The sequence below is a fragment of the Ostrinia nubilalis genome, chromosome 22 (assembly GCF_963855985.1).
Source record: "Ostrinia nubilalis chromosome 22, ilOstNubi1.1, whole genome shotgun sequence".
NCBI classification, from domain to species: Eukaryota; Metazoa; Arthropoda; class Insecta; order Lepidoptera; family Crambidae; genus Ostrinia; species Ostrinia nubilalis.
In genome coordinates, this window is record NC_087109.1 from 7,260,808 (window position 1) to 7,287,268 (window position 26,461).

Here is a 26,461-nt window from a genome sequence, read left to right on the forward strand (position 1 = left end):
AAAACGAATTCTATTGATCCTCTATTCATGGTGTAAATCAGCACCTGTGCCAAATTGTTTCTTTGTTCCTAGCTGTGGGTATTTCCCTGCCATGATGAGCATGAGCATGTCACGACACCCGCATAAGAAATTATTAGTCATAGTGCATTACATTTAATAAGTACACATTTGAGTTGCAGAAAGGTTGTATACGAAGCCACTAGAGGCAGGCTTCAAACTGGCCACTCTGGAATCCATTGGGGACCATAGCTTCAGCAGTGGACATGCTATCGCCGATGTTGATTATGATATTTGGATATGGAGTAGACGAAATTAATACTGTGAAAGTATAGAAATTGTCCATGTTTCCAGCTCTAAGTAAATATTTTTTCCCTCCCTCTTTACCGTTTGTATTTCTAATGTTGGTTTATTGTTAAAAACGTATGTAAAAGTGCTCTGTAGCAATCTTAAGGACGAACTTTGTGATATTTGTTTTCATAAATAATAATGTATTGTAACTATGTCATTCAAACGACAAAGTAAATAACTTTTCTTTCAGTTGTTTTGAACGAAATTCAAGTCGACTCGGCGTTAAAATATTCAACAGCACATTAAAAGGCTACCGTAACTACCCGACCGTGAAGATCAGTCATTTCTATGTACTTATTTACCCTTTTTGCGTTTTGCGCAGAAGAAACAACAATTTCGCAATAAAATAATAACTTAATCCTTTTTCAAATGTTTTAGATACTATCCCGTGCGCCCGAAACTTCTCCGCTCGATCCATTTCCACGGAAGCGGAGCAGGGAGATGTGGAAATAATGGAATCTGATTGGTTATTCAAAAAACTTCTCTGCTCCGCTCCGCTTTGGTGGAAACCGGGCCTAAGTCAAAACATATTATAAATCCGTCTCGACTTCGGATGTTAATGTAGTTTTTATTTAGAAGACGTAAAATGCTAATCATTGCGACTTAATTATTTAATTCTACTGTGAGTCTGAAGTCTGAATCAGTCTGACATAATCGAATAAATTACGAATTAGACGTGGTTAAAATGCAAAATATTAAATAAGGATTTTTAACATTACTTCTATGAATTATGCTATGTCCAAATAAGCACACAATTAAATGCGTCCCCAATCTGTCCTAGAGATCAAGTGTCAGTCAAGTCAACATTTTCCTTAAGTACTTATGTAAGTAACTTAACCACATTGGGAGTTTTAGTTGGTGTCACTTAAGCAATCAGCATGAGTTTTCCCTTATAAGAAAACTTAAGCAAAAACATCTGTGAAGTAAATACAAATCTCAACAGTTAATACAGTTAAGAAGAGCTTCAAAACATGACTGTGAGCAATGCACCGTACACGTGATAGTCCAAAAAACAAAGACAAAAAATTAAGAGTGCTTAACTTGTAAACTTTTTCAAAAGCTTACAAAAAGGTTAAATACCCTGCCTGACCGACCACACAATTATATGTTGACTACCACACAAAAAGTTCATGATCAAGCGCGATCAACCCGTTTCTTTTACATATTTCGAAAGAACATATCTATGGCTTTCATATGACACCAAAATTAGCTGCGTCAAACTGCGTCACCTAAACAAAATATTGCAAAACTGTCAATTTTTATGAATTTTAAAAATACTCTTAATATGTTTTCAGGCAGTTCCCAGAATAGCATTCCATTAGTATTCCCTATCCTTAAGATGTAATAAAACTTTTAAAAGAACCAAAAATAACTTCTGCATCGTAATTGTATTTTTTTAAATTTATCAAATTTAAACAAATTATTAGTAAGACTAAAAACATCAATGAAAACATTTGTTAGTTTTTCTTTTTAAATCACCTTTAAACTATTATTTTAGACAGACTACAGCAATATATAGGCATAAACACACTTAACGTAATTTTGGCCAACTTTTGAGCAAATTTCACCTGTGTGTGGCGGTTTGAAAGCAGAGCGGCGACGCGGCCGACACGCTGCGGATGCGCAACGTTTACGCCTAGAGTTGTCGCCTCGTGATCGCCGCGAAAAATGGGCGGAGGATAGCCGCTTTGAAAACGCTTGCAATCCGGCAGTGTGGCAGCTCTCTAAATACCAGCCAGCTGCGCTTGCTTCGTTAAGTCCTTGTTTTTATACTTAGGTTAATTCGATACGTAAGCGATTCGTCGAAAAGATTTTCTGAGTCTACTGGGACCTCAGATCATAGAAGGGAATAGATGTGAAACGGGGGCGTGGCGCGTGTCTCCGAGATATGCCCAGAAACGAACATCGGCCGCGTAGCTAGGTTAGTCGCGATTCAGTCGTACTAAGGAAATGTTCTCCGATATTTTGGATAATGCGTCGTTACGTGCAATAAAATAAGTGAATCGAAGAACTACAGGAACAATGGAGTCATTTACTACATGTAAGTATTGCAAATCCATTGGTATTTTGCTTATAAATAAAAAAAACTAAACATTTTTACGAACGAATTCAGTGCCGTGACAGTTACTGCGATATCGAAATTAGTGGTGATAAAAATTCAAACACGTTGTACATTGACGATTTAGTTAGCAACCACTTTATGTCATGCTCAACTACTGCGCAATGTATTTAATTTCTTCCGATATCCACTGTCGGGTGAAAATACACAGTACGGCCGCATGTGCCGGTCGTAACATAGTGCCGTGCTCGTGTTCTAATGCGGTTTCCTATTATCGATAAATAGAAGTAAATTATAATTTTCTATTTTATAATTTTTTTTTTTTTTTTTTGCTGAGTTCATTTGCAATCAGTCCCAAGACTATGAGCAAATCTGTTCTGTGATGCTGTCATGCGGAGTGGCTTCCCATTGGAAGCATCAACTCGTCTGCTGCCCAGAGCTACTGGCGGTCCTCTAGCTCCAGGATATGATGACGTTTCAGTCGTCTCACATACTGGTCCATGGTGAGTTGGCGAGCAAGTTCGTTAGGATGATGGATTAACCGCTCTTTGTACTTAGCTGCCAGACTCCGAATTTCCTCCTTAATTGTTTTCATTTCAAGGTGCTCGTGGACTTCGTTGTTGGTTATGTACCATGGTACTTGTGCAATTGTTCTCAAGATCTTGTTTTGTTGGCGCTGGAGTATACTTATGTTGGAATCGCTTGCGCTGCCCCATAGTTGCAAACCATAAGTCCATACGGGCTTAAGGATAACTTTGTATATTAGGAGTTTATTGTCCAAAGAGAGTCGCGAGTTCCTTCCTAGCATCCAGTATAGGCTGTTGTACCTCAGCTGAAGCTCCTGCTTCTTGCATTTGATGTGGTGCCTCCAGGTTAGTCTACGATCAATGTGTAAACCAAGATATCTAACATGGTCGCTGTGGGGTAGAGTACATTGGCCCAACTTTACAGGTGGACAGTCTCCTCTTTTCAGGGCGAATGTCACCTGCACTGATTTAGCAGCACTAGCCTTGATTTTCCATTTTTGAAGCCATTCGTTTACTTTGTTGAGGCTTTTCTGTAAGTTCTCTGATGCCAGTTCTGGATCTTTATTACTTGCTAATATAGCGGTGTCGTCTGCAAAAGTAGCTGTAATTATCCCCGGCGTCAGCGGTAAGTCCGCTGTGAACAGCGTGTAGAGCATGGGGCCGAGAACAGAACCTTGTGGCACCCCGGCGTCAATCTCTTGGAACTCAGAGGTGGCGTCACCCTCTTTCACATAAAATATGCGATCTTCGAGGTAAGATTTGAATATGGGAAAGTAGGAGTGAGAAATATTCTGCTTAATCTTACATAGTAGACCTTTATGCCAGACCTTGTCAAATGCCTGCTGAATATCCAAGAACGCTGAAGAGCAGTATTCTTTTTGTTCTAGGGACTTTCTTATGGCGTCACATACTCTGTGGGCTTGTTCCACTGTGCCATGGCGTTCTCTGAAGCCGAATTGGTGATCTGGTATCACTTTGCGCTCCAAGAGGCTTGGCATGATTCTGCGAAGTATTATCTTCTCCATTACCTTCGACAGAGTAGGCAACAGATTGATTGGTCGATATGATGTTTTTTCGGTCATCACTTTGCCAGCCTTGTATATCATGATGATTTCCGAGACTTTCCACGCAGCCGGAAAGTACCCTATTCGTAGCATAGCGTTGAAAATGATGGTGATGAAGACAATAGCCTTTCTCGGTAGTTCCAGCAATACCTCTTTGGTTATAAGGTCGTAGCCAGGTGCTTTTTTACTATCCAGGCGTTTAATCGTTTTTATGACTTCCGCGGGGGAAACAGGTCTAGGGGGAAAGTCCATTTGAAAGTCTTGCTCCAGGATGTGGTTAGCGAATTGTTCTGATGAGTTGTCTAGTGTTGCGTTTGGTTTAAAAACACTTTTTAGATGGTCCGCAAACAAGTCTGCTTTGTCTTGGTTTGTTCTGGCCCAATCGTTTTCCCTTTTTATTGGGGTCTTTGGTACGTTAGGTCTGTCACAAGAGCGGGTAATTTTCCAGAGCGAGTAGTTGGTGGCTTTAGTAGCCGTTAAAGACTCCAATTTCGCTTGCATTGTTAAGTCATTAGCATTCTTTATAGTTTCCTTCAATTCTGCTATTGCTTTATTAAGGACGGCTTTGTCTTGCGGATGACGGCTCTGCTGCCAGACTCTGCGTAGTCTGCGTTTCTCCTGGATCATGGTCTTTATTTCCAGTGGTACGTTTGTGGGCGGGTTTCTATGCTCAGCAGTGGGTGTGCATCTCCACGCGGCAACTTGTATGAGATTAGTAAACTGCACTACTGCTGTTTCAATTTCTTCCGCTCCTTTGAGTCTGATGTTTAGGTTAAGGTTTTCCTCAATGTATTCCCTGAAGGAGCTCCAATCAGAGTGCCGGTTGTATAATAATGGGGGTCTCTCAACTTCAATTATAGTTGAGCTGATAGTAAGTAAGACTGGGTTGTGATCAGATGACCCATCAGCACATGACTCAATCTTCATGTACTGTTTGGAGAGTCCTTTTGTAAGAAAGAAGTCGAGTATGTCCGGGATTCGATTGGGATCAGCTGGCCAGTTGGTAGGTTCCGATGGGGCCACTATACTTAAGTGATTTTTATCGATGCTCAGCTTTAGCTGTCTTCCCCTCGTTGTTATGAGTCTTGAGCCCCAATAGATGTGTTTGGAGTTCCAATCGCCTCCTGCTATGAAACGATTGCCTAGACTTGAGAAGAAGTGAGAGAACAGATCTGAGTCTATTCGATGTTTTGGTGGACAATATACAGATGAGACATTAAAGTATCCACATCTGTCTTGTATCGCGACTGTAGTGGCCTGTATTTGCTCGGTTTTATATTCAGGCATTAGATGGTGCTTTATTTTGTCTCTAATAATTATAGCTGATCCTGCATGGCCTGTACCGTCTGGGTATTTTATAATTTTAAATAAAAAAATGATGTGTTACTTGCGATTATAAGATTTTACAAAATAAAAAAAACAGTAAAAGTAATTAGTAACTGTCAACTATGTAATTACTATAAGAGCTAGTTGAAAGCCTAATATAGGCATTATTTTTGATAAACATATGCGGTACGCAGATCGCCATAATTAAAAAGTAAATGCGTGATAGTAGTTAATAATAACGTATAATAATAAAAAGGTTTTCATACATAAGCATTTTGTGAAACCAGTTTCGAACCTTGCCCCTAGCGATTTAAAAGTATCGATATCTTGTCGACTCCATTTTATCTTTGTTCTCTCACTAGCGTTTTCAAAGTGTGCGTCACGTCACGCGGCCATTGATTGGCCATAAGGCACGCCTTCTGGCCAATCACAGCACTTTTAAGCCGGTTGCACATGTTGTCGTAGACTCTCAGTCGCTTTGTTTTTACACAGTTGAATGTGTGTGTGGGACCTGTGGTGGGGGAAATGTGGGGCACTGTGGGGACACTGGTTCTCGTTGTAGTTACGCGCGACTTCATATCTATTCTCTTTCTATGATCTGAGACTGGGACCGTTGCGAACATTTGTTGTTTGGTGAGTACTCTATTAATGTGGTACCTAATTTGTTAAAGTTCGTGACTAATGAAAAACTTTTGGTTGGACCAACGTGAAAACGTGATACGTATTGAAATACGCGTGTTAACACGTGCTTAACATTAACAAGCCTTACATATCTTGCTCATTGTACGCCTATGAAATATAATAAGCAAAATTATTCATGGGCGTATTAAGACGTTGAAGAAAAATAGGCGTTAGGCGGTAAAGAAAAATTCAAACAAAATACATAAAATAAATATTCTGATATACCAACTTTAGAAGAAAGCTAATATAACCTCAGGAGAGTCAAATCTTGGTACTTAAAGGTTAGAGGTCATCAGTCTAGTATGGTTCAGTGCCACCTACAGCTAACTTTTTACAAGTAAAGTTTAATGCTCCAATTTAACCTAGTGATAGTGATTTATCTCACTTTGTAGTAGAAAGGGGGGCACGCGTACGATAATATCTTCCATAAGCGAGGTTTAGACTAGTAATAAAATGCAGAAGTTGATTTCCGCAAGCTGTTACCACTGTGTAAATCTTGCAGAAGTTGGCTTGCCACAGCTATTTAATTTAATGCTAGTCTAAACCTCGCTTTAGAGTTGCCAGATAGTCGGAAATTGGCGGGAATCTCTCGTTTTTTTTTAAGTCCTCCCGACAAAATAAAAAAACTCCCGAAAAACAACTTAATTATAGTAATTGCACCCCCCCTCCCCCTGTACTTGGCTTTAATCAATAATGTTTGACCAATTTAATTTGGTAAGTGTGTTAATTGTTAATGATTAATTAATAATAACATTGAAGGTACATAATGTTAGTCGGTGTTCCAAAAATAACATTATCAGTAGATTTCAATATGATAACCATTCATAATCTAATTGATTATTTGTAAGTAATTTCGTCTAATAAATTAATATAAACTAGGTGTGTATCATATTGTTCAATAAATTATTTAGGCTACTTGATTTGAAGTATATTATGCCTGTGCATACAAAGTGAAAAAAAAAACTCTCAATAAACTTATTAAAACTGAGCTCTGGTTGGATAAAGCTTATTTCAATTGGAGTGCAGTATTGTTATTTAACTCAGAAAATAAATGTGTAAACATTTCATTTAACAACTGTTCAGTTTATCAATACCACATTGCTATATCCCACTTCCACTGTATGATTTCATCCCACATAAAACATTAAAATAGTCCTGAATAACTGCTAATAAATGTGTTATGATAAATTGTGGGAATCCCTAAAGTACTCTGATAATTTACATACACAATACATGAAATACAATAGGATAAGATTTTATATTGTTTCATGTAGATTGATATTTTTTATTTTATAGAACCTAACATTACAATGACTTACTGTAGTATTAGGACCCTGTGACGATGAAGGTGGCAATGGCGCCTGACCCTGGGCAGCAGTGAGCGCCCATGTCGCAGCAAATGCACACACCGCCAGACAGACTGTCCTCTTTTTGAGCATTTTGGAGCTGAAATTGGAATAAAAGGTATTTAGCTCATTGAAAACAGGTGGTTTTGTACCTTAACAGGTTATCTAATGCACTAGGTAAACAGAGGTAAATGCTATATTGGTTGAATTTTGTTTGAGGTTACCTAATATAGTTAATAGGTTTCTGATATTGAACTGCCTACCTTATGTCACAAAATAGAAGTCCAAGTTATGCGTATAATGTGAACAATAGCAAGTAATCACGTAAAACTAATGGCCGAAACGTTACACCCATATTATCAGCTTTAACAATGCAATTAGATACGCATCCAGTATGTGTCGGGGAACAAACATTGGATACGTAATAAAATCGTTATCTTAGCTATGTAAACAGCATTATTTGGAGTATGTAAGTATCTAGGAAGTAAGATTTATCGAATTCCTCTTGCTAAGAAACGTCACCTTTCTAAAACGACGGAAACAATTTATGTAGGTACTTACATTTAAAATAAAGGCGTGCAGACCTTTTAACTTGTTCTATATCGATAATAGTAACACTCACTAATGACAAACAGGGCTAAACTATGTAATTAAATTCATTCTCAAACGTAAAATAGCCAGCAATTCAACAAGGATTTGAAGGTTATCATGAAAATTTACACAAGTTTGACAACTCACAAATTCTCCCGTTCTCCGTTTGTGGATTGATTGATTTCTTTCTAATTTTATTTTTGTACTAAATTCTAATTTATTTTATGATTAATTATTGGATAAACTTTTATAAATTATTGGACCTTATATTCTGTGCAATTAATTTGATAACAATAATTGTGTTTTGATATCGACTTCTTTAGCTGTAACCTATATTTTTATTTCTTTTGCTGAAATAAAATAATAAAAAAAAATACATTTGACAGAAATTTGACACCTGTAAATTTGACAAGAACGATTGGTTAGTTTCTCTGTTGTTGTACTAAAATAACCAAAAAACAATTAAAATGCCTTTAGATTATCGAAGATTAAATGGCCCAGAAGATAGCATACCATATAAGCGCTTCACAAAAAACTTTTCGAAGACATATAGTGAACTATACAGCGATTTATTGGACAAAAAAGGCTGTCGCAAGGATGGGCGCGCACTTGAAGAGGCGAGGAGCATGTGTATGTTTTGTATGTGTTTACTTTTAAATAAATAGTATACTGAGTGTTATTGGCCTCCTTAGGTGTATAAAACCAAAAACTTAAGCTTAGTTTCCGAAATGATAGTAGGTATAGGTTCAATTCAATCTAAATTCATCTTGACAAAACTAAAGTAGGTAGGAGTACTTACAGTTTTTTATGATAAAATAGATAATATTATGGTAACCAACAACACACTATCAAAGCTCTTTCGTCATAATCAAAATATAAATTGGGCAAAAAACCATTCTACTTAAGACAAATGTAAACACTAGAGTTCCTATATATATAGTAGGTACTCAATAAATTTTCATCACAATTCTGTTATTTTTTCCAGTTGCAAGGACAGATATGGTGTCTCAAGCCAAGGGTTCAGCCTATGTAGAATTGAAGAAGACAAAAGCTGTTTGCTCTGTGTTTGACCCTAGAGAAATACCTCATCAAAATGAATTCAGGTTTGTTTTCTGTACACATACTTAATTAAAATCCTATAATATATTTATTTATTCAAGGAAAATAATGAATGAAGCCTTATTTAAATCAAAATGATATTGGTTTCTAACATATCCTGTTGTTTTTTATAGTCAACTTGGCCAGTTGTTCTGTGAAGTGAAGTTTGCTCCGTTCTCATGTCCTCGTCAGCGACGAGGCCATGCACCCGATCCAGATGAAAAAGCTCTGTCAGTCGCCCTGAGACAGGCGTTGGAACCTGCAGTTTGCAGACATTTGTTCCCAAATTATCAGGTACCTACATTAAAATATTCTACATGTTTTTTGATATAATCAGCTTAGCATAGCTTTCTATGAAGCTTAACACTGTCATCATAAGTAATCATAATATCTTTATTGCTATTAAGTAGTTATACCACTATAGCACCCACATGCTATTTTACTACATATTATCTTTGTAACTAATTTTGATTTTCCTAAGCAGTTGGTCCGGTAACAATAGCTTTCTATTGTCTCGATTCGCTGACACTTAAGGGCTACATTATGTACTTTTGTTACAGATTGACGTCTTTGTCTACATTCTTGAACATGATGGCGCCTGTTTGGCAGCTGCAATAAACGCAGCTGGCTTAGCTCTGGCAAACGCAGCAGTGCCCATGTACGATATCATCACTGCCTGCTCCATCGCAGTCATCGGCGAAAAGATGTTCGTAGACCCAATCGAAGCTGAGGAACATTTGGCCATGATGTCGCCAGATACAGAAGGATCCAACCACGGAATATTAACAATGTCTATGTTATCAGAACTAAAGCAAGTCTCCGATTTTACTCTCATAGGATCGTTGGACACGCAATGCCTTACGAAAGCAATGGAGATTTTAGAGAAAGAATGTGAAAACATTGTACCGAATATACAAAAGGTGATAGTTGTGAACGTAGTGCAGTGCATTGAACAAAGGAAACGGTTAGAAGAGGAGTCTAAAGAAAGAGAACAGGCTCTGAATGCTAAAATGGAGGAGTGGAAAAAGTTATTAAATTCTGGATGAAAAGCATGTTTTTTATTTACGATCTTTCCCTAAATCTGCTATTTTTCATGAAAGAACTACTGCATTTCACTTTGGTGTAGCTTGATATAAAACTTAGACCGAAGTGTGTTAGAGATAATGAAAATATCTTAACATTTTTACCCAAACTACAATAAAAATAGGTAGGGTGATAGCCAATACATAGTTATTGGCCAACTTGCCTAAAATGAAAAGAAACAAGCTAATGGAAGAGGAAAAGAGACAAATATTTTTTCTGAGCAATACACAGTCCAATGTAATAATTATTAACAATCCAATATGCCAATAACTATGTACAGGCTAATTACTATAGCAATCACCCTACACTTTCTATAAACAAATAAATACCACACACTGATACTGTTTATGGAATTTATTACAATAAAAGCATCACACACATTAACCTAAGATCTTTAAACTTAAAATTAATCTTCGGGCTTTTCTGGGGGAGGTCCGCACGGCTGAAGCATCCTCTCCATCAAATTGAACTTTACACGAGCCTTCGATTCGTTCTCGACGATCGCAAAGTAGCTCAGCAAATCTGGGTGTCCCATGTAACTGCAGCACGAATCCCGGTGCTGATTCGTCAACCACTCGTATTTGGTGGTGTCTGCGTGACCCGTACCAATGTACTTGCTCTGCAAATGCTCAAGCTGGCTGTGTATGTTGTATCTTTCGCCCATTTTGCTGAAAAGAAGTGGCAGAGGTTAGAATGGAATTATGTTGGTAAATTAATGAGATATGTATGTTATGCACAACTAGTACTCCTTACCGGTATTATTTCTATATTTACAAGAAATAATCACTGAAATTACTACTACAGCCACTCGATTTGTAATAAAAAATAACAACAAGAAACCAAGCCAATTTTTTGACACTGACAGTCAGCTGTCATCACAGATTAAAAAACCCTGACATCAAACATCAATGTTTTGTGATGTGAAAAAAAAGTTAAGTCGAAACAAAAATCTAATGATAAAACACGACTAGAAGCGTATTATAGTAATAATAAATACGGGATAATTATACAAAAATATGTAAAACGTGATAAATTATTCATAATATTATTCAGTGTTCATAATATTTTAAAAGAGGAGAATCATGGATAGTTAAAATAAATGATCATAGACAATAAACGTAACTTCACTTTTCTATTACAAGTGAGCGCCATTTTTAAATTGTTTGATCGATACAAACTTTCAAACAATATTTTTCTGAAGAGCTTTTTCTGGTACGTTTAATAAATTATGACTAGTATAACTAAATTGAGTTCTCTCAAGGAGAGTGAAGAAATTTTACGTAAACAAGCGAAAAAATTAGCAAGGCAGAGAAACAAAGATTCTTTTAAAAGACCAACTCATCTATTCATGCATGAAAAGTGTTTGACTAACATTGTAAGTGTGATTTTGTTCTATATCAACAAACAGGTACACTACCTAAGTAACGTTCTAAGTCGTCATTATAATTATAATATGCATTTTAAATCTTGTTATTATTTCAGCCTAAACCGAAGAATACAGGTCACATTATTTATGCATATTATCACAATAACCATATTAGCAAAATAGAGAACCTTGAACTGCTTTACAATCTCACCCATTTACACTTGCAATGGAACAAAATAACTAAGATTGAAGGCCTAGAAAAACTACATAGCCTGAAAAAATTATACCTTGGAAATAATCACATCAGTGTGGTGGAGAATTTAGAAAATCTGAAATATTTGGAAGAGCTACACATTGAAAAACAAAATATGGATAATGCTGATGGTCTTTGCTTTGATCCACGGTCCATAATGTCACTGGGGGTAATATTTTTTACTTTTTCAGGTCACTAACAAAATATCTCACAACATTTTTATATTTATTAACTACTTATACAATAGAATTCAAAATAATGAAGATCCAAAAATAACTAATTAATAATACTTCACAGCCTTCCCTCAGAATTTTAAACGTATCGGAAAACAAAATAACAGACTTGGCTTGGGTGAGGCCTTTACGACGACTTGAAGTTTTAATTGCAAAAAAGAATAACTTACAAGATCACCAGGTAAAGTTTATTATTATTGAAATTAAATAAAAAATCTTAATTTTCCCCAATTTCTGCTTTAATTTATTGAGATTTACTTTTATAGAGTATTGCTGATCATCTGTGCACACTGATTTCCCTGGTTGATGCCAATTTTACTGGAAACCCAATGACTAAAAAGCATCGCTATAAAGAGACCATTATTGCAAGATGTTCACAATTGCGTAAGTCTATTTCTAGATGATTAGTATTATGTTAAAAGAATTTTTTAAATTAATTTATTGAAATATTTTTACAGGTGTTTTAGATACCACAGTCATCCACAACAACTCAAAAACATTTTTGCAAAGCTTCGACAAAGCCGTTCGCCTCCGTCAACTACACGAGAAAAACAAATTAGACATGAACCGGCGAGGAGTTGACGAGTTTTTCGAGCTGAACATGTTGCCAGGGCCAAGGGCTCAGAGCGCATACACTATATCGGAATTTACCAACGAAAAGCCCAAAAGTAAGTGGTTGCTATAATACCTAAGTTTATAAAACCTATGCTTCCAAAACTCCATTGTAATTTTAAAGTTACCTACAATATTTCTTTTTTCTTTTCTAGTGACAGCAATCGATTCGACTTACACATTCATGCCACGTGCTTTTTGGCGTAACCGACCGGAACCATCGCCACGCGAGCCCGAAGCCCCACCCATGGAAGCGCCGCCTGAACCTAAGCAACCATCGCTTGATACCACTGTACCACCTATCAAGGGAATACTGAAGAAACCAATGCCAATGAAGTACTTGTCGTAAAAATATTGATCGTTATTATTATTTATGTTGTTTAGATTTATAAATATAAAATTTTGTATGGTTGTGTGAATAAAGTAATGATTTGTTGATGGCTTCTTTTTGTCATTCTTCTAAAGACCTATTCTAATTCTGTAGGCGCTGGCGGGAGCCCGCTTTGTGCACCCGCATGAGTTTTGACAGTGGCCATAACGATGTCGATTTAATTTCTTTTAAGCCCGATTTCCACCAAGATAAAGGGGAAAGGAAACGTGAGATGTGTTTTGAATAACCAATCCGACTCCGTTAATCTCTCCACCCAGCTTCGGTGGAAATTGATCGAGTGGAGAGGAGAGGATATTTTGTGCGCGGCCTCTGTTTTCTGTAGAATTTCTGCTGACGATAGCTCACATCTCGGCTACATATAACATTTCCTCTCTCGCTTTGGTAGAAACCGGTTTCTTTATATGCTCAAAACAAAAAGTGTTTTATAAGACGTCTCTAGTACTGAAACACCTCGAAGACAATAATATTTTTAAAAGTCGATTCAATTTGCCAGACACTTGGCTGCACTATAGTTTTTTTTTCTCCCTGTGTTTTGGAAAGTTCTTGGGAAAGTTACTGTCAAAGTCAATCGGTAAAAATTTTAGGTTATTTTCTAAGTGCGACGAGTGTAAAATGCTTAAAATTAAATAAAAATGAATAGGCAAATTAATGCAGCTTTTAAAAAGCTACATGAGGAGACATCGTGTAGGTAATTTACAATGAATTGCTATTTTTTTCGGTAAATAGTAACTTTTAAAAATAAAATTGTTCTGAATGTTTGTTTACCAGTGTTATACCTTGGTGATGAAGTAGCTGAGACCAATGAATTAGATCCATTGCAGTTTCATAGAGAGTATGTGTCCAAAAATCTACCAGTTATTATCAGAGGAGGGTGCGCGTCATGGCCAGCTACGAAAAAATGGAACGCTCAGTATTTTAGGTAAGAAGCTTTTTCTACTAAACTTTCACATTTGTTCAAGAAAGAAATGAATGGCCTTAACCCATTTAGACCGATAATTATTTTTTTAAATAAAAAATGATTTTTCAGCACTAACTTACAAAAGGAAGCATAAAAATCATGAAAAAAATATTTAAAAAAATAATCCATAAAAAGGGGGCCGTGGGGAGCCCGTACCATATAGGGTACAGTAGGTCTATATACATGCAAAACATAGTAGTTGTTCAAAGAAGGTTTTTATTTATTTTTGTATGATATAAAATAAAAATAAAATCACATAATCACCAGTATTACTCTTGGCATAGCTTGTAAGACGTTTTATGTGACACTAACTACATTTGGTTGATTTTTCCTACCTTCCCCAAAGTTAATGAGGATAGCTGAAGAAGACCTGGCTTCTTCTGACTTGTTATGTTTATTGCTATCAATAACCGCATTTAACAACACGGCGATGGAAATTTAGAATATCCATCGAAGAAAACTCTGAGGATAATTATTTACATTGACACTATTTTTATCGCCTCTATCTTCGTCAGTCTGATCACCATTAGCGGCCATCTGATAAGAATGCAGTAAAAAAATACCAAAATTGCTTTGTTTGCTGAAATTATCAATTTTTTCAAGAGTGTGGCAATATAGTGATGCATCAAAAGCCTAAAACAATGAAAAATAATAAAAAATAAATTTTATTTTCTCGCATGATTTTGCTTATGCATAGACCTACTGTACCTTATAGGGTACACCTATTTTAGACTAGAAAAAATGGTTTAAAAATAATCTCAATAATATTTTTTTTGTAGTCATGATATCTATTGTACTCTATTTTTGAAATAAAATTGATAAAAATAATATAATTTACTATGAATAATAAGAAATATGCCTTCTTGAATACATTGTAAATATTTTTTTTGTTTTCTGTCGAGGAATTTCAAAAATATTTCCGAAACCACCTGTTAAAACGTATTTTTAAATATTTTTATGTAAAATAATCACTTTAAGCTTACTATTACAATCATTTTTACAAAATAACAACAGTTTGGTACTTCACAATATTTTCAATAATATACCGTACCACATAGGGTACGGTAGGTCTAAATGGGTTAATAATTACATACCAAGGGTTACCTTGTCTTAAAATATTTAAGTAATTGAAGTCTTATTGTGTTTTACAGAAACACCATTCCTGATAAAAAGGTGACAGTAGCACTAACACCGAATGGCCTAGCTGATGGCATCACCACAGACAGTGAGGGTGTGGAGCATTTTGTTTTGCCGTACGAGACCGAGATGACAATGGCCGAGTTCCTTGATTGTTTAGAAGAAAAAAGGTTAAACTTTTTTTTATTTAAAAAGCAGATAAATATTTCAGTTGGACTTAAGCATCAGCTGGGTGTACTTACACCCAGAGTAAGACCTAACTAAATAAGCTATTCTATTATCACATAATAAAAAAAAACCAAATGAATTGAGTCCTCCTTTTGTTGTAATTGGTTAAAATGTTGTTACAGAAGTAAGTCACTCTAGAGCAACACATTTGACACACTTTTTTTTTCACAACTAGATAATAATTTCTAATGAAGTTTATATCTAATTTCACCATTCAGTTTTATGTTTTTATTTTACAGAGAAAACATGATTCCCTACATTCAGAAGCAAAATTCCAACTTAACTGGAGATTTCGAGGAGCTGCTGTCCGATATAGCCCCGGAGGTGGACTTTGCCAGTGAAGCGTTCAACAAAAAGCCCGATGCAGTCAATTTCTGGATGGGAGACGAAAGGGCAATAACTTCTAGTAAGGGCAGAATCTAATATACAAAAATTCTCAGTAATATATCAGTACCTAGTATTTAAGAAAGTAACTCTAACTATGTCTATTTCTTTGTTATTAAATGTTTTCATATATCTGCTGAACTGCTGATCAAATCGTCTTTCAATGTTCATTCAATCAAAAAATATAAATCATGGTAAAAGTTAAATCATCAGAAAAGTGTCACTGACACATTCTGTGACACTGAAACCCATAGTTATATCTAAGGGTGCCTTCAAATTAGAATATTTAAGGGTGCCCTCAAATTAGAGGCGCGAGGATGCACCACTAAGGTGCGCTTGCTGCACCACTCCTAATTTTCATAAAAATTCTAAATGCGCGGTTTCAGCGCCACTACCATTTGCGTGTCACGGTAGTAGTGCGCAAATGCGCCACAATGGCGCTTCCTCGCCCTAAGGCTAACGGCAAACGAGCGTAATTTCCGTTCGTTCCAAACGCTCAAGTTCCAACACATTTTGCGTCGTCGTAAAGTTCATGAAGAACGTTTGCGTAGACTCAAAAACGCGTCGTAAATTACGCTCGTTTGCCCTCAGCCTAAGACTTCATTTGTCGTTCCACAGTGCACAAAGATCCGTATGAGAACATTTACTGTGTCATCGACGGATACAAAGACTTTGTTCTCATACCGCCCACTGATCTGCCCTACGTCCCATACAAGAGGTACCCTCAGGCCATCTTCAAACATGACAACGGGAAGTGGGATATTGAGCCTTTAGAGGAAAATGTAGCAGATTCATTGGAAGAGGGTGACCAAGAGTTTGATGAGTTTAACAGGCCAGGGATTCCTTGGATTTGTATTGGTAAGTATTTAAAAGTAGTTGAGTGATTGAGTATTATTCCACTTTGAAGGTGGAACTACTGGAAAGTTCAAGTTCCCTTGCATTGATAATTAAAAAGCAAAACATTACATATAGTTACATAAAGTTTAACATTATTTAAGGTACAGCAGCAAATTAAAAATCAGTTTTCACAAAATAAACATAAAAAATAAGTTTGGGCTCAGGCTATAGCTGTGCATTTTCGCACATTATTTTCGAACATAGACATTTTCAAGAATAAATTCACATTCCTTTACACATAATAGCTGATTGATTATTCCCATACAAAAACTTGATGAGCACTGGAATCACGTCATTTCTGATTGAAAAGAGCTCATTTCACATCTTTTAACACTTGCAGATCCCGTCAACCCGGACTACACAAAGCACCCCGAGTTCAAAAACGCTCACCGCTACCACGTGCGCCTAAACAAGGGCGACTGTATGTACCTGCCGAGTTTATGGTTCCACCACGTACGACAGAGCCACGGCTGTGTGGCCGCCAACTACTGGTATGACATGGAGTTTGACATCAAGTATTGTTACTTTGTGATGCTGGAGAAGCTATGCGCATGGTATTAATCTGTAGGTATAGTAGAGTGAGACTCTTTGTACAGTAGCATTAATTCAACTAAAACGGTCAATCGTCGACGCCCGCGGGGTTACTCCGAAAAACGTTATCCAAAGTTGCGAATTAATAGGCCAATGACAGGTCGCACGTCCTGTATGGCTAGCACGAAAAACTTTCGAGTTCGAATCGTTTGCGTATTCGAATCGCCGTCAAAAGATTTAGTACGAAAACTACAACAGCGCCCTTGTGAACGTGTCGTAAAGTGAACTTAGTATGAGAAATTGTTGCACGAAACTTATTTTGAGAATCGAAATTGTCACATTATCGTTTAATTCGAAGTTTGAGTATCGAATTTTGTCGAATACGCAAACGATTCGAAGACGATAGTTGTTCATGCTAGAGGTTGCGTCACCGTTTACCAATAGATTAGATATAGTTTATCAATCGATTCGATTGTTTTTATTGAAACGACTAGATTTTTGAGTCTGAATTTTAACGAAAAATGTCTGTCATTTTGGTATATTTATGCGTTCTATGTCTTCTAGATGTAATAATTAAGTTTTTGTATTATATTGTATATTATTTTAGTACGCTAATGTACAGTTGTTTTATAATTTTTAAATATTTGTTGAATAAAAGCTCTTCGTTTTCCAAAAAGGTATATTTCACTTAACAATCATGGTTAGAGCAAATGGTAATAAGCAATGCATAGTCGATGGCCGCCAGCATGTTGATGATTTTCTACGTTGATCCAAAAATTTTACTCTCTGAAAAAAAGGAAACGCAAGATGTTAAGTTTCCGATGATATTTTCCATTCTTCTGATTAAATTCGTTATGGTTTCCAAAACAGCTATCCCTTTTTTTACACGAGGAAATGCTTTGCGCATACAACGGGCCGCGGGGGCAGCCAGGGTTTATGTGGGACTCTCCCCGCCAGAAGGACGGGCCCTAATACCCACTAAAACCTCATGGGGTCCTCTGCTAGCGCGGTATGAGGTGCACACAGGGCTTACCTACCAGAGGCTTAACACCACGTGTGCACCTTTTAATTGTTTGGGTCCTGCTGGTTATGCAGGCAGTTTCAGTGGTAGGAAATTCCACGATACCTACGAATTGATCGTAGCGCGCATCTTAGCCCAGCTGATCACATCATGTGAGTCATTATAGACCAGTGTCCCGTGCGCCGTTAGCGGGTGATCCGAGGGGATCCACCATTCCTCTTGTAATCAGAGAGGCTGTAACTCTCGAGCGAGCCATAGCCTGAGGTGACGTCACGGACTAATGTTTAAGTTCGGCTCCGGAGGACACCGTCGGGTTTTAGTGGATAGGCCCGCAAGTCTGGTGGTTATAGTCCCGGACGGCCAGTGGGTCATAACCCATCGTCCGTCCCCATCTAGACTAAGAGCCAGTGAATGCAAGACCTACGTTATTTTATAAAAGCTGAAAGTTTGTCAGCGTGACAGTTTTGACAGTTCCAACTCCTTGCCAGACAGTTTTTTTAGGATAGCTGCCAAAGCTTCATGACCCAAACTTCATGATTCACCAACATTCTATCCTATATTGGGAGCATACGCTGACAAATTTTCAGCTTTTATAAAATGACGTAGGTCTGGCGTTCACCAGCTCTTAGTCTAATCGGACAGTATTCGCAAAGCATTTTTCGACGGAAAAAAGGTCATACCATAATATCAGGGTAGATATTCGAGCATGCTATTAGAATTTAAACCTTATTGGATCGGAATAAGTACCATAATGTCGGGGTAGATATTAGTGCGTGGTGTAAGGTAGCTCTGCTTGCAAAGTGTTGCAGACGCCGCGCCGCAATAGGTAGTGGAAGAAACTAAGTTCTTATCACGCACTTTTCGTTGGAATTGAAACATTATTACAGCGGAATAAGTACCATAATGTCGGGGTAGATATTCGACCGCGGCGTGACGTAGCTCTGCTTGAAGACGCCTTGAGCATGAGGCACCCGCTGCCCGAACAGTGACAATTTGAACCTTATTACAGCGGAATAGGTACCATAATATCAGGGTAGATGTTCGACCGCGGCGTAAGGTAGCTCTGCTTGCAGACGCCGCGCCGCAATAGGTAGTGGAAGAAACTAAGTTCTTATGACGTACTTTTCGTTGGAATTGAAACATTATTACAGCGGAATAAGTACCATAATGTCTGGGTAGATGTTCGAGCGTGGTGTAAGGTAGCTCTGCTTGCAGACGCCTCGAGGTGCGCACACTCCGACTGCGTTGCGCGTGACGCACGCACTTCCCGGCGCCCACGCGCGAAGCTCCGCTATTTTGCACTGCTCGTTCTTGCACAGGCGGATTGACACGTTTGCTGAAGAAAAGGACGTCTACATTAAAATAAGTAGGTCTACATGGTAACAGGCCTGGCTCACTCCGCGCGGTACATCCGATAATTACCTACAGCGAAGCGCCCCGCCGGCGGGTATTATATCAGTCGAGTGTCACGCGCGCGCCCGTCAGGACGCTGGCGTGCGTTGTAATACCTAATTCTATGATCGAAGTATTATTTAAAAATGGACATAAAGAGAAAGAAATATTATAATGCGGCGTTCGGGTGTTTAAATTCGAAAAGAAATCTACCGGATTTATCTTTTTTTTCGCTTCCCAAAGATGCTGAAAGGTATGTTGGCCATGTAGGTAATCAATAATTCTTAGGATAGTATAGGAACCTAACTGAACCTAACCTACCATGACTACTGCTCAGAATGCGTTCGTTCGTTTTAGCCAAAAATTACGTCCACTGCTGGACAAGGCCTCTCCCAAGGTTTTCCATAATGAATGCGTACTTACCTACATACGTACCTCATTACAAATAAGTAGATTAATTATTTTTTGACTAGACACTACTAGACAGCAACCCTAACAGCGTAAGAAGAGTTCAGAGGCACGCGATAGAAAGAGACAAAACTTGTAGGTGAATAAAATTGTAGGTACGTAGTGCTGTGCGAGCTGAATTCCACTGTATCGCGTCGTAGCAAGACTCGCATTTATTTAAATCGTCTTGCGGAGTAATCCTTCTGTACCTGTACTATTACTTATTCTGTGATGGTAATCAATGGGTGCGTTTGGCGGAAAATAGTACTAAGAAGCACTTATAAGCAAAATGGCGATCGCTAAGCGGTAAGCACTCTAACTGTAACTGCTAAAAAATTAATGAAACACGTCACTCCATAGGGATTTTTTTTGCTAACTTCAGTAGGTTAGCAAATATTAGAAAACGTGTCCTCGCAGAAAACTGCCGTAGCTATCGCCATTATGCTTATAAGCGCTTTTTTCCACCAAACGCACCCAATATAAAATGGGAGCACTTCAAATAAGTAAATTTTAAAAGCTGCCCGCGTTTCAATTAGCTCCTTTTTGAAAGAAAGAAAGAAAAACATTTATTTGGTACTAAAAATTAAACAATAAGTACAATCAACTTAAAAAGCAAAATACATTGTAAATTTTTGCACAGTTTCTTCTTGCACAGTCAGATTGTGAAGGTGCTATTCTGAAGCGGGCTGCAGAAAGCAATTTGCTGCCGCAAAGCTTGTGTTGACATTAACTTTAATGCATATCATGCTCTATTTACAAAATCATTAAGTTTATAATCGCTTACGTCCTCTATAGTCCTCATCCGGCCAGTTCTCGGGCAGCTTGGTACCAATAGCCACCAGCTCTCTGGCGGCCAGTTCCGCTCCCATGCACAGGCCTCCGTTCTCGCCCACGGTGCGGTTCAGTTCGCAGCATATGCTACACATGTTCAGGGAGCCGATTGTGCCACCCTGGAAAATTGTAGAAAAGAGGCATGGAAATAATAGTGTGTCATCCAAATCGTCAAGGTGGATAGACGACCGATAAAGGTAGCAGGAAGGCGCTGGATGCACAGTGCACACCGCTACCTACTGATAAATATGGAATCATTTGCCCTATGTTCAGCAGTGAACGTTCTGTTCCTGAAATGATGAGCGATTGGTCGTTCAGAGAAAAGTTGAAAGAACCCAATCACGTGAGGTCACATATGCGCTGGACTGACCAAGTGAAACCCGCAGAAGGAAACCGCAACATCTGACTGCAGCAGGCAGTCAGCCAATAGTGAGTTCGCGGGAGATCGTGCGGAAAGTTGTATTCGCCTCTACAATGGATGTGGACACCTCAATGCCAATGTGACTACGACCGCTCTGAAAAGCCAAAAAACTGAAAAAAAGAAGAACATACCGGTCCCTTCTTCGGGCAAGGGCACTCCCCAATATGGCGCACTCGGCCGCATGACAACTGCCGTCTTTGAAGCAGCGCCCGTTAAGCCCGCCGCGACACTCAGTAGACTCGCTCACACATATGCATCGACGCATCTACAGCTTAAGACAGATGACGTCCATTGCTGGACAAAGGTCTCCCCAAAGGAGTTCCCTAACGACCAGTGCTACGTTGCCGGCGTTCAGGTACTTCCCGCAACCTTCACCAGATCGTCGCCCCACCTAGTCCTGCCCACACTACACACTACGTCTTCTGTCCCGTCCTCGCCACTCGAGAACACAAGCATATCATCTAGAATTCTAAATAATGTACTAGCGTCATACCGGTCCCTTCTTCGGACAGGGGCACTCTCGCAGCCCCAGTATGGCGCATTCGGCTGCATGACAGCTACCGTCCTCGAAGCAGCGCCCGTTAATCCCGCAGCGACACTCAGTAGACTCGTTCACACATGTGCATCGACGCATCTACAGCTTAAGCCAGATGATGCCCATTGCTGGACAAAGGTCTCCCCCAAGGAGTTCCCTAACGACCAGTGCTACGTTGCCGGCATTCAGGTACTTCCCGCAACCTTCACCACATCATCGGTTCACCTAGTCCTGTCCACACTACTGCGTCTTCTGGCCCATGGTCGCCACTAAAGAACACAAGCATATCATCTAGAATTCTAAATAATGTACTAGCGTCATACCGGTCCCTTCTTAGGGCAGGGGCACTCCCGCAGCCCTAATATGGCGCACTCCGCCGCATGACAGCTGCCGTCCTCGAAGCAGCGCCCGTTGAGTCCGCAGCGGCACTCAGTGGCCTCGCTCACACATGTGCATTCACTCTCTTGCCGTTTGCAGTCCTGGAGGAAAAAGAGGATTAATTACTTGGTCTAACGCCCGTATTCACAAACATTACTATGAGGTCTCACAGTGCGCGTGGACGCACAGGGTGACACACGAACCAATCACAGAGCTATTCAAAGCTGTGCGTTCGATTTGCTGCTTCACTTAAGCAAGCATCGTTTGTGAATACGGGCGTAAAATTGTTTCAACAGGACTTAGGGCATATGACGTTGCTGTGTCGGGATCATGTTGATTCAAATTCAAATCATTTATGTATTCAGTAGTTAGGTCATTTCCAAGGCACTTGTTCACGTTCCAAATGTAGCTTGGACTACCATCACTTTGGGGCAGCATAAGGTCTGGTACTGAGATGAAGTGGCAGAAGGAACTCAGTCGTTTTATTAACTAAGAAGCGGAATTCCCTCACCCTTCCCTGGTAATGCCGAACATGGCCAAACTCGAGCCCCAAGGGCTTACGCTAAAACTCGCACACATGCGTGTCTGTATCGAAAAATAGTATGAGCATACAGGACAGTGTGGGGTAGACGCATGAGATGGGTTTACACGCGATCGTAGTAAAAGATAAAAGATCGCATAAAAGTCTATTCAATTTAAAAATATCTTTTTTCGTCAGAACTACTAACAATACCGCTATTCGAGAGATCCGCATACTGGCACTTGGAGTTGCAGCATAGTCCTTGCGAGGGGTGGCATACCGCAGAGGGCGCCACTGAGCAGCCTTCTTTGTGTAGAGCTCTAAAAACACATTTAAATCATTAAATATGGATATGACCGGTTAAACAAGAGTTTGTTGATATCTGTGATTGATTGACATCATGAACATCAGGTGCAATGTGGGGGGATCATAACCGTCCCTAATCTACAAAGGCAAATTGAAGATGTAGCCTACACTCCCCATCAGGTAAATGTTTATTTACCCGTGTAGAACCCTACTTAAATTCTTTCCATGAATGTCGTAAAAGGCAGTTAGTTGCAGTTGAGACGTAAGCCTAGGCGCAGACCACCGACTTTTAGTTGGCCAATAGTTGAGTCGGGCTGTTAATCAGTATGGACATGTATGAAAGTGCGCATACTACACCGATTTGGTATCTGCCGATTCCTCATACAAATTAGAGTCGGGCCTAACTATCGGTCAACTAAAAGTCGGTGGTCTGCGCCAGGCTAATAGACGATGATTATGAAGAAGAAATAAGATGCTAATTTCTGTCATTTCACTCACCCCTCATCAAAAACCAGCGCTCCGCCAGCTCGCGGGGTGCAGCAAGGGTCTCTGTGGCTGCATCGTGATGGGAGACCGCAGTCGCATGCTTCGCCTTCTTCCACAATACCTGCAACAATTATTTGTACTTCTGTATCATGAAGTGTTTAAATAGTTACGTTAGATTGGCAGCTCATGGTTACTATACTCCATTAGCTACACAATAAATAACTCGAAAAGTATCCTCATACGCAGTAGCTTATGCTGTTTAATGTGGCTGCTATTAGCTAGCCGAAGTTCACGCCATTTTCGTTCATAAAGAGCTCGAGGCAAATGAGCCCCTCACCATTCCCGCAATAAGGCCTGTTCTCCTGACATGCTCATGCTGTTCAGAGTGGCTGCTATAAGCCGCTTACTGCTCATAGAGAACTCGAAAGTTCATGGCCCACCCCGTTCAATGCAAAATAACCCTTACCATTCCGGCAATAAGGCCTATCCTCCTCTGACAGGCAGTAGCTCATGCTGCTCAAAGTGACTGCTATAAGGCGCTTGCTGCACGTAGAGAATTCAAAGTTCATGCCGCTGTTAGTCGCGGAGGACTAAGAGCCCATGACATAAAAAACTCGGTGCAAAAAGACCCTTACCGTTCCCGCAATAAGGCCTATCCTCCTCTGACAGGCAGTAGCTCATGCTGCTCAGAGTGGCAGCTATGAGCCGCTTGCTGCACATAGAGAACTCGAAGTTCATGCCGCTATCAGCCGCGGTGGACTGCGAGCCCATCAAGTACCCGCGGCACTCCGGGTTTGGGAAATTGTCGTCGTGGTGGGCGCCGAAACTGTGGCCTGTGGACAAAAGAAGTTCGTTCGTTCTTTTCAAACAAATGACGTTCTCTGACTGCTGGACAAGAGCCTCCCCCAAGGATTTCCTCAACGACCGGTCCTGCGCTGCCCAGGTGATCCAGGTACTTCCCGCGACCTTCACTAGATTCAAAGGAAAATGCGGCCCGAATAACAAAAGTGACAACGAAAATTTTTCGCTGATTCGGATTGGATTTAGAGAACTTGCTACTAAAAGATTCTCATTTTCTTTTGAAGCTTGCTCTGAAGTTTTTTTGTGCAGGTCATTTTAGTATCCTTTGCAGGAGTACGACCCTCTCCACTTTACGAGGATACCAGAGGCAATTGTAGGACTTGATCTACACTTCCCACGCTAGCCAGACGGCTTGGGGAACAACACTCCCCAGCCCACGCTGGCATGGGTTGGGGCGTATCATACTCGGCTTCCTTGAAACCTGTTCTTTGACTGATATTCCTTCTCACCCATCTCATGCGCCAAGGTTAAAGCGGCTATCCTCTCTGGCACGCGCTCCTTTTCATCAGACGTGGCGTGGGCGATAGCCAGCGTGTTGAAGGAGCGCCCGTAAGCGCGCCGGTCGCACAGCCCGCCCGCTGCGCCGCCCATGCCACCACCGAGAGAGGTGAAGCTGAAAACCCAGGGCCGTCTTTAGACCATTAACCTAGCGCTCTCTTGTAATAATACGAGGCACGAGGCCACTGCTGCATGGGACATTCTAGGACCGTGCGCCCGTTTGCACTATAGGTAAAACCGCCTCTAGGAGAAACGATGAAACATTACGTCATTAATTTTATGGACAACGTAACGATTTAACAGAGGTGTTCTATAGAGTCGACCAAGAACGAGCCTGGGTTTGGTTCTTCCGCTTATACGAAGTACAAAGGTGTTGCGATGGGAGAGTTGAATGCAAAGCGCTAGAAGCAAAGTGGTTCCAAATATAACTACACTCGCGAGCAAAAGTATGGAATCACTTACATGAAGTTGTTTCCACGCTATCTTGTGTACAACGAATTTGTTAGTTACAAAAAAAGTGGCTTGTTAGTAACAAATTTGTTAGTACACAAGATCACGTGGAAACAACTTCATGTAAGTGATTCCATACTTTTGCTCGCGAGTGTAGTCGCATTTTAACGCGCAGTACTTAGTTTACTCCTGTAGGATCAGTGTGGACAGTGAAAAACCATCGTCGTGTGTGGTGCAAATGTACTATGAGTAAGTGGCTTTTTTAGAACTTTATGTATGTGATATGACTTTTACCTCAACCCAAGTGTCCTATTATGGAAGGCATGTCCTGAGAAGGCGACTCCGAGACAGACTTCGGACAGGCGCCGCAACCGCGCGAACCGCATCAGGTAGTCGCGGCCGTCGATGGAATGCTCCTTCAGGAGTTCGCCGAATACCCGCATGTTGGTGTCTTCGGACGTCAGCACTAGGATGTATTTCACTGAAAAACCTGATGAAAAAGGAATGATAATATTTTAAGCGTGCGCGAACGCCTGCCAGTAGAGAGGTTATGAAATGCAAGATGCAGGGAAAGGGAAACGGCCTTATTACAAAAAGTGTGTGTTGAACACACATCAAAAATTAATAGTTTATTTTAAAACGTAGGTGCATTCATTCATCCACTTGTTTGCTCACCAATATTATCAGGCACCCCGTCCTCATCAAAGTCGGCGTTCCTGAAAATGATGTCGGCCTGCGCGACCGCGTGCATCATCCTCCTCACCACGTGGTTCAGGCTTGCGTTCGCATCCTTCAAAATAAAAATATTTACTTAAGTCTTGATAGTCAAAAGATTTGATAAATCGGTAGTTAAGAGTCTTGAGAGTATTGAGTTGAGACCGTCAACCAATAATAGGTAATATTGTAAGACATAACTTCTTCTGAAGGACACTTCAATCTAGCCCTGAAAATCGAGTTACTTATGACTACTTACCTACTTTTCTATTTGCAGTATAATTTTTGATCTCATAATCCTCTTTTCCACACAGAAAGAAAGACTGATAAAAATAACAAAAAGTAAGTACTTAATGTGTTTTAATGTGACTGGCTGAATTCAAAGGAGAGGTAAATAGGTCTGCCTAAACAAACGAAGAAGAAGAAGAATAGTGTGGGTTACTCTGTGAACCGTATTTGCCCCAGACCTGGCCATAAATAAAAAGAAA

At 39.7% G+C, this 26,461-nt stretch overlaps 6 protein-coding genes and 1 long non-coding RNA gene across 9 annotated transcripts in view; 2 read left to right on the forward strand and 5 right to left on the reverse strand.

Moving 5' to 3' along the window:
- Positions 1-8,090, reverse strand: part of LOC135082642 (putative divalent cation/proton antiporter TMEM165) — a 41,437-nt gene extending 33,347 nt beyond the window's left edge. Inside the window, exons 1-2 of one of the 2 annotated variants that reach the window (XM_063977434.1) lie at positions 7,913-8,090; positions 7,325-7,451 (exon numbers count right to left, since the gene is read on the reverse strand). In XM_063977434.1, coding sequence (XP_063833504.1) covers positions 7,325-7,444 — 120 coding nt within the window. In that variant the 5' untranslated portion in view covers positions 7,445-7,451; positions 7,913-8,090. Of the gene's footprint in view, positions 1-7,324; positions 7,452-7,614; positions 7,836-7,912 lie in introns of those variants that run through there. The other variant, XM_063977435.1, reaches the window with a different exon arrangement.
- A 244-nt stretch (positions 8,091-8,334) lies between these two features.
- On the forward strand, positions 8,335-10,089 carry LOC135082643 (exosome complex component MTR3-like). 2 transcript variants are annotated; one of them, XM_063977437.1, is made up of 4 exons: positions 8,335-8,581; positions 8,928-9,045; positions 9,175-9,334; positions 9,601-10,089. In XM_063977437.1, exons 1-4 carry the CDS (start codon positions 8,410-8,412, stop codon positions 10,084-10,086), a joined length of 936 nt encoding a protein of 311 aa, XP_063833507.1. In that variant the 5' UTR covers positions 8,335-8,409; the 3' UTR covers positions 10,087-10,089. The 2 variants fall into 2 exon arrangements, with proteins under 2 accessions (XP_063833507.1, XP_063833508.1); XM_063977438.1 differs by having other exon boundaries at positions 8,335-8,572.
- A 373-nt stretch (positions 10,090-10,462) lies between these two features.
- Positions 10,463-11,002, reverse strand: LOC135082645 (splicing factor 3B subunit 5). Its single transcript, XM_063977440.1, has 2 exons — positions 10,877-11,002; positions 10,463-10,791 (listed from the first exon to the last, which is right to left on the reverse strand). Exon 2 carries the CDS (start codon positions 10,785-10,787, stop codon positions 10,530-10,532), a length of 258 nt encoding a protein of 85 aa, XP_063833510.1. The 5' UTR covers positions 10,788-10,791; positions 10,877-11,002; the 3' UTR covers positions 10,463-10,529.
- A 275-nt stretch (positions 11,003-11,277) lies between these two features.
- On the forward strand, positions 11,278-17,713 carry LOC135082646 (uncharacterized). The gene is made up of 10 exons (XM_063977442.1): positions 11,278-11,498; positions 11,606-11,911; positions 12,040-12,156; positions 12,242-12,359; positions 12,434-12,643; positions 12,743-12,834; positions 15,092-15,243; positions 15,541-15,707; positions 16,304-16,543; positions 16,923-17,713. The coding sequence occupies exons 1-10, from the start codon at positions 11,352-11,354 to the stop codon at positions 17,141-17,143; spliced, it is 1,770 nt and encodes a 589-aa protein (XP_063833512.1). The 5' UTR covers positions 11,278-11,351; the 3' UTR covers positions 17,144-17,713.
- Positions 17,714-17,797: 84 nt separating this feature from the next.
- On the reverse strand, positions 17,798-20,918 carry LOC135082644 (uncharacterized). The gene is made up of 3 exons (XM_063977439.1): positions 20,758-20,918; positions 19,298-19,470; positions 17,798-17,899 (listed from the first exon to the last, which is right to left on the reverse strand). Exons 1-3 carry the CDS (start codon positions 20,897-20,899, stop codon positions 17,798-17,800), a joined length of 417 nt encoding a protein of 138 aa, XP_063833509.1. The 5' UTR covers positions 20,900-20,918.
- A 1,192-nt stretch (positions 20,919-22,110) lies between these two features.
- Positions 22,111-23,564, reverse strand: LOC135082709 (uncharacterized). Its single transcript, XR_010259459.1, has 3 exons — positions 23,463-23,564; positions 22,867-22,978; positions 22,111-22,239 (listed from the first exon to the last, which is right to left on the reverse strand). It is a non-coding gene; the product is annotated as an uncharacterized LOC135082709 (long non-coding RNA).
- A 415-nt stretch (positions 23,565-23,979) lies between these two features.
- Positions 23,980-26,050, reverse strand: LOC135083047 (disintegrin and metalloproteinase domain-containing protein 10-like). Its single transcript, XM_063977810.1, has 5 exons — positions 25,935-26,050; positions 25,554-25,749; positions 24,761-24,924; positions 24,086-24,283; positions 23,980-23,993 (listed from the first exon to the last, which is right to left on the reverse strand). The coding sequence occupies exons 1-5, from the start codon at positions 26,011-26,013 to the stop codon at positions 23,980-23,982; spliced, it is 651 nt and encodes a 216-aa protein (XP_063833880.1). The 5' UTR covers positions 26,014-26,050.
- Positions 26,051-26,461: the final 411 nt, after the last annotated feature.